Raw genomic sequence first — 7,738 nt, 5'->3', positions numbered from 1 at the left:
CCTGTATAATTCCGGGATCCCATGAATTTGCGCCCAGACGTATAACCCTCCAATCTTTATCTTCTCTGGATCCTCTCTTCCATCATAGTCTTCCACAAGCACTGCCCAGCCACGGAACGTCCACGGCCCCTGATGAACGACCTTTTTCCAATCTCCAAGACAGTGCATCTGAAAGATGAACAAGTTTTCACCCGCCTCCCGGCAGATCGGATCCTTTGACAAGTTCCAGACAGCCTTCATCTTGCCAAACAGAGCATCTGCGCTAAACGATCTTGATGTGTGGACTTTGCCGATCGCCAGCCATCTAGCCTCTTTCTGGTATTCCTTCACGGTCTCCTCGCCAATAACCACATCCTCCAACTCATCCTCACGGAGTTCTAGGTGCGCGAGTAGATCATCGATCTCTGATCCGGACGCAGCCGCCGTATCCTTCGTCGCCATATCTTGAGGAACCAAACCCTAAATCACCGGGCCTAGGGCCAGGGGAGACACGAGCGATGGATGGATTGAATCACCCTGCCTCGGAGAACAGGTTAGATGGATCAGAAACACGGGATTGAGGTGGAAACGAAGCCGATCTCACGAGGAGAGAAAACCGCCCCGGAGCACAAAAACCCTAACAAGAGGGTATTCCGCGAGTCCTTCTACCTCGCTTTGACTTTGGTTCAGCCATATTGTTGTCTATGAGGAACTGTAAAAATCTGTAATCGAGTCAACTAGAACTAGTAGCAACAGCACGATATTTCACAAATTTCTTCAGCACCATGCTTGATGTTTGACAGAGTTCTTAGAAACCTGTCGCTCAAGCTTTAACTTGCATTTTTGAAAAGAAAAAAAAAACACCGGGGCAGGCGACGACATCTGAGTTTGTACTTCACCACACTGAGATATGGTCTCGTCGACACACGACAGCTCAGTAAGGTGACGATATCTGCATCCGGTGCATAATTTTTAATGGACAACAGCGCATAAATACAGCTGTTACAATTTACAGGTCGAATTCTACAGAAACAATAAGCTACTCTGCAAAATCACTAACTTAACTAATATGTACACAAGCTAAAATGGCTAGTCGGCTACAAAATTGCCAGCCCTCCTTTGAGGTGCTCCAACTGGACTCACTCCTAGGCTCCTGGCAGACCATTGGGGTAGAAGCAGCAATAGCTATGACGAAATTCTACCTCGGCGCTCGTTCAGACCTTCGTGTCAAACTCTGCCACTGTCTGTTGGGATCCTTACATTCTCATAACCTTTCAGAGTTACCGCAGTAAATGATTCCAGGGCTTCAAATATTGGAGCCAGACCTGATTTCAGATCAGTTGCACTTGACTCTTGGATTTGTTTCACTGTTTCCTCATGCCTAGCTCTTTGCTCATCCAATCTCGTATGCAATGCATCCAAAGCTACCATACGGCTATCAACTGCTCTGTCATTGCCAGCATTGGGTACCACTACTTTTCCAACTTCAGGATGTTCAGGCAAGCCCTGACGCTTTTGGTGAGATTTGAGCCTCTTCGCGAAATCTCTAGATAAATACTCAGATTTCATTTTCTGCTGCTGCGCTTCGTCTTGTCGCTCCCATAATATGTGTACATTACCAGCGAAAGCATCCATTGCATCTACAACAGCGTCCTCTGGTATCCTTTTCATGGTTTGACACCAATCATTAGCTGTGATGAACACACCAGGAGCTCCAAGTCTACCAGGAGAGAACGGTGCGATGCCATCTGACGTTTCCTCTTTTTCCTCAGGAAGCCATTTGACTAACCAGCCATTTAGGGTTTCGATATAAGCCTTTTGGGATATGATCCAATTTCTGAAACAGGAACACCAGTTCAAAAGCTCCATTTCCAGTTCCAGTGTAACCTTGGAGGAGTTTGTTTCAGGACCACTCTTAGGGATGAGAATATGAGATTTAGTTTCAAGTATGGCATGGAATTGCTTCTTGTGGCACTCGAGAATGAATTTCCACATTGTGACATGCCTGCATCATAGTGAAAACAATTTACTTCCCCTCAGATTATTTTTAGTAATTCAGTACTGGGAGAACGAGAGATTCTTCACAGGAAAGAAATGAGAAATAAAGTACTGCAAAGGCAATAGCTATTTGCCAGGAAAATAACAACTTTATTTAAGAAAGCAACAACAAAACAACAAAAACAGGTTCTATTTGTATGCATGATAAAAGTCTCACGTGGGAGGAACCCTGTGGAATCAAATTAAGGTATAAGCGATCGTGTGAGCTACCAGAATCTTCTCACCTAATTGTCATAGGGAAATGTTGCTATAGCTAACATAGAATAATGATAACAATATTTGTAAAACTGTTGCGACATCCAGTAGCTATATTGCTATTCATAACATGATATTAAACACAGTGTTCAGTATTTTTGACAAGAGGGAAACATTTCTCAGTACAATCAGATAGATCATCTGGTCCTCTTGACAATGGATGTTATTCTCGATTACTTCTTGTAACTGTACTGACCTAATTTTCCGAAGGGACTATATAACAACGGATAATTCATAGATCCATAATTCGCTACTTTGCTAGCAATACATGCTTTTAGTAATGGTTTTTCAATGCACTCCATCTTTTGTTGCAACATGTTTTACTGGTCATTGATGCAACATTTCAGCTGAAAAACTGCAGTTTTCTTAATGAAACAATTAAAGGTAGTAATCCAAGCATTAGTAGTCTAAAAAATATCTCTGAAGCATTTTTGAGTAAAGTAAGAAAGGTGCAATGAACTTCAACTAGAATGACTGCTTGAGTTTCAAAGCTTCAAGACCCACTCAACTGGCTAAAGTGTGGAAGTAGATTTCACATACCCTTGAATAAGCTTAACGAGGTACGGATGTAGTTCGTCATCGCGTAGTATGTGAATCCTCCTGGAAATAACTTTAACTGATCTAATGGAAATATTGATTCTTGTGAGCAATGTCCTGATTGAGGCCCGTGTGGCATCAATTTTATATGGCTCTGCACCACTGTTATCCAAGTCTTTTAGGCGCTTCCATTCTCTGTCATATGTAATCCTCAACCTTTCTTCCTCCTGACATAATTTAGGAACAAAAATGCTAGTAAGATGATTACAAAGAACGTGTATGATAAATCATAAATGTAAAGCGTCACAGAGTAGAGTCATAAAATTGAATTCAACGCCACAGTTAGATCCCCTTTAACCATGTTGATTCAACCAATTGTATTTAAGCGCATATATGTTTGATAGATGGAAAGTATTATGTCAAGTTCGAGAGCAGTATCAGGTTAGATGTATATCTAGAGTAGATCGATATCAGAATGCAGATAAAAACATGAGGTAAGACACTTCATATAATAAAAGTAGCATACCACAATCTCCTTATGAAGTCTTTTCTCCCACACATACAACCTATCCATTATTGAAGAAAGGGTGTTAATCTCAACATTGCTGGCCCTATTGATTCTGTTACTCGAATTTTGAACTCTTTGAGATGCACTAATTGCTGATTGCTCCCCATTTTTCAGTGGCGGCTCAGACATGGAAGAAAACAACAAGTCAATTGTCCCCATCATCCGTGTAAATATCACTGCATCAAGGGTAAGGGTCAAGTTATTTAACCTAGCAAGAAATATTTTTGTGGAAAAGAGCAAGGAAGGTGAGGAAGAATTTCAGTGCACAGATATATACTCACATTTCAAGACTCTGTTCCGCGGTCTATACCGAATACTCCCAACCTCGAGGATCCTAGCCACATCCTCTCCGCAGGCGACCACCGAGTTGAACTGTTCCTTGATCTCCTCCACAACCTCTGCAACATCTCTTGTCCCAAAGCTTGGCTGCGCCACATCCTCACCGATTACCATGGAAGAGTGCTCATCAGAGCTTACCCTCTTCACCTTCCCTGGATCATCGCCAACCGGCGTCGCCCCTCCTTTCCCAGCATTGGCATTGGCATTGGCATTAGGATTGTCACAGTCACAGCTACACACGCTCTCGTCCCCTGAGCCAAGAACCGAAGAAGTGGCCACGCTCTCGATCTCGCACTCCTTGTGCTCCATGGACACCTTCACCTTGGCAGCGACATCCACATTGTCGATCCGGTTGGACGCGGTGCTCTCCACGGCCTTCCTGGCCTTGAGCGACTCCATCCTCATGGACTCGTGCTCCGTCTCCTCCTCCAGGTCCGGGATCCCTTCCCTCTCCCTGACCTCGCTGGAGTTGGGGCTGCTGGAGAAGGACCCGTTGGGAGCTACTCCGTTGTTGTAGTGCGGGATGTCCTGGCTGTAGGAGTCGAACGGGTTGAAGAAATCCCATGGCGAGACCTCCGCCGCCGGCATCGGCGGCGGCGGCGCCGGAGCCGGAGACTCCGGAGGCGCCGGGACGCCGTACATCGGGTTGGTGTACCCGTAGTCGTACCCCGAGTAGGACGGCGGCATGCTGGGGGTGGCGAAGTTGCTGTAGCCGTAGGGTTCTTGGTACACCGTGTTGGGCTGCGCGGAGCTGGCCCTCATGTAGTGGTAGCTGGGGACTGCGACGTTGGGGAAGGACGAAGGGTAGGAGGAGTAGGAGGGGCCGTGCCCCCACGGCATCTCCTGCCTCGCCTCCCACGGCATTTCGGGCCTGCCGTCCCACGGCATTTCGAGCCTGCTGGGTCTGGGCTCCGGGATTTGGCGGTGCTGAGCCGGCGGCGGGATCTCGGCGCGGCCGGGGCCGTGCCCTGGCTCGTCGTCGCAGGCGTAGTCGTCGGGATCGGAGTCGGAGGAGTCGGAGTGGAAGTGGAGGTGGGAGTGGCCGGAGTCGGTGTGGGGCGTGGAGCTGGAGGCGCTCCGCTTCTTGGCGCCGGGCTCGTCCGGCTCGGAGGGGGGCAGCGTGAGCACGGGCGAGCCGGGCGGCGAGGCGGCGTGGTGCTCGTGCGCGAACCGCGCGAGCGCGTCGGCGACGCGCGGGAGCGCGCGGAAGTAGGCGGCGTGCGCGGCCGCGAGCGCGGCGCGGCGGTCCCCCGCCGCGCAAATCAGGTCGCGCCGCTCCCGGCAGAGCGCGGCCACCGGGGACACGTCCGCCGCGTCCAGCCGCGAGCTCCGGCACCCCATCCCTCCGCGGCAGCGCGCCCTACGCCCTCGGCCGCGGCGGCATTGCCCGCCAAGTCGGTGTTCGCCGGCCGGGGAGAAGAGATGAGCGCGACCTCCAAGGTGGCGTGGAGTCGTGAGCCAAGAGCGGTGCGCGCGCGCGACGGGGAGCGTGGCACGGCGCGTCCGGGCACGTGGAGGAGGTACGTTTATTATTGAGCACGCAGTGACACTGGCAGTGGCAGTGGCAATGGCTCGGCTCCGGGGGATTAAAGCAGATGCAATGCACTGCTCATTGGGTACAGCAGGAGGAGGAGGATGAGCAAAAGTGCTCGCTCTCGGCTCACATCACCGGAAAGATATCGTCTCGGGGGTGCCGGAGACGAGGAGGGGCCATGGATTATTGGAGCTGCAAGGACAGATCGTTTCGTTTGGGGGATTTCTTACTGCCATGGTTAAAAACTTGCAGATCGTGTTTTACGGTGCGCAGCGCAAGGGACAGAGAGGAGAGTACAGCAGGTGAGTTTCAGTGCGGCAGCAGGAGCAAATCATTGCCAGCGTTTTACTGCTCCCGTTTGTGTTTCTGTGCGTGACGGTGACAGAGCAGTAGTAGTAGTAAAACTCCTGCAGCGCACTCGTTCAGTTGTGTTCAGTCCCCCCAAATCTGGTGTGAGAATTCGCTCTGAATTGGTAAGTAGTAAACTCGTCAGTTAAATGGCGATCACGATGGGCAGGCACTGTCGACAGCATTGCGTTTGGCTGGCTATGCTATGCTTTCATCCTGTTCCAGCTAGTACTAAAATGATTATATTACATCTACACTTAATCACTGAGGTTTCCAGAGAGTTTTATTAGACTACCCACAAGCCACCACGAGGGTATTATAGCTAGTATCACGTAGTACATGCATACAAATACATGTTACATCAACTAATGATAAAAGAGACCATAAACTTCATAGTGGTATCCATTCGCAAACGAAAAAAAAACTTCATAGTGGTATCGTAGGTGCTTACACTAGGTCAGCGTCTCTAGAGTCCCCCTCCAAATCCTAGTAGCCCCGATCTCCTACACCTCCTGCTGCCTTGCTGCTGATACCGTCGAAGACGGTGGGCAGGAGAGGTGCTCCTCGGCGGCGTTCTACGAGGGATGGTGGGGCGTCGTCTGGTGGCACAGGGTGGCGCGGCTTCGTCGGCCGATGCCTGAGGAACTCCGGCGGAGTGGTGTTGAGGAGGAGGTGGCGCGCCACTGATGCAGCCCAAGGCATGGCGGCGAATAAAAGTGGCGGTCCTAGGATTTCTCTCGCGCCAAGACGAAGATCTGATAGATGCTTGTCCTCATTGATTCGCCAGAGTGTAGAGTTGATCCGTTGGTGAACTCCCTTGGACGACTTATACATGGAAATTGCTTGATCGGATGGGATTCGATCATGTGCAACCATATTTTTTTCCGATCGTTTGGTTTTAGGAGGGAGTGGTGCAAAGCTCTGCTATCTATTGTCATCATGGAACATGTCTTTTTTTTAGGTAATGGGACATGTCTTTTTTGTTCTATGGTGAAGTTAGAGGCGGAGAATAACATGAAAGTCAATATCTGAGGACTAGTGATGGTGGTTCGAGACTTCGCGCCGATGTTGAATTTGCTTGGTGTTTCGGATTTCGTAGCAGTGGTATGCAAGTGGAGAAACAACACAAGAGAAGTAGAAAGTATTATTTTTCAGGGTGAAACATAATTGCCTTCTTAAAGGCATTGTTTCGTGAGCGGGAACTTTTTAGGGTGAAAACCTAAGATCTATGATCGGACGATGATGCTTATGCAATGTTTCCATCTTGGAGGCATTGGTTTTAGAGAATTTGAACTTCAGTTGTTGTCTTGGTGGTATTTGTGTTGTTGCTGCTGCAAGAACTGGAATGCTATAGTGTGACCTTTTCCCCCTTTTTAGCTTCTTGTTTTGGCCATGTACATCCATACTTATATTAAAGTATTGCGTTGTTATAGAGGCTAGGTGTAATTGGCATCTTCGTGGTATTAATATATGTCCTTTGTCGAAAAAAATGATATCATAAGTAGATTTGGCATCCTGAAACTAGAAAATTAATGTCAAATAAATCTTGTACTCCCTCCAATTCAGGGAGTACGATACTTTTCCATTAAAATTTTATAAATTAATAAATATAATTAATCTATAATATTACTACATGATACTATGCATTATGAAGATAATATTTAATATCATAATCATATGCATGGGATTGAATTTGGGATGTCATGCCCCACAAGTTAGTTGGCTAAACGCTCCCTATGAGGGCAGTCTACCGCAAGATAGAGTTTGAGCCTGGAGCCAAAACCCCAACCCCTCCCGGACTAATCTTATTAGGCAGTATGAAAGATACAGCTGATATCCATTTAGCTCCTCACCCAACTAATGTGCAGAGTAATAAACATTAAAAGGAAACCTGATCGTGCAAGGCAGCACTGATGGTCAAAGATTCTGCACTGAAGACCCACCCTCACTCGCTAATCACTCACGCGCGCACACATGACGCATCTCGAGCTCCATCTCGCTTAAGCCGATTTCACGTGGCCTGTTAGTGCGCATCGAGGTCGCCATTCTTCAGTAAATCCAAGATTGGCTCAGTCCTTTTATTGGAAGAGAGAGGGGAAAATGAGATGCAAGTTCAATCA

General features: G+C 48.0%; 1 protein-coding gene across 1 annotated transcript; it reads right to left on the bottom strand.

Annotated features, from left to right (window-relative positions):
• Nucleotides 1-922: 922 nt before the first annotated feature.
• Nucleotides 923-5,392, bottom strand: LOC127313043 (protein ROLLING AND ERECT LEAF 2). Its single transcript, XM_051343574.2, has 4 exons — nucleotides 3,679-5,392; nucleotides 3,356-3,573; nucleotides 2,833-3,056; nucleotides 923-1,984 (listed from the first exon to the last, which is right to left on the bottom strand). Exons 1-4 carry the CDS (start codon nucleotides 5,075-5,077, stop codon nucleotides 1,207-1,209), a joined length of 2,619 nt encoding a protein of 872 aa, XP_051199534.1. The 5' UTR covers nucleotides 5,078-5,392; the 3' UTR covers nucleotides 923-1,206.
• Nucleotides 5,393-7,738: the final 2,346 nt, after the last annotated feature.

Source organism: Lolium perenne, chromosome 1 (assembly GCF_019359855.2).
Source record: "Lolium perenne isolate Kyuss_39 chromosome 1, Kyuss_2.0, whole genome shotgun sequence".
Taxonomy (NCBI): domain Eukaryota; kingdom Viridiplantae; phylum Streptophyta; class Magnoliopsida; order Poales; family Poaceae; genus Lolium; species Lolium perenne.
Note: the sequence above shows the minus strand (reverse complement) of the source record. Positions and strands in the feature narration are given on the sequence as shown.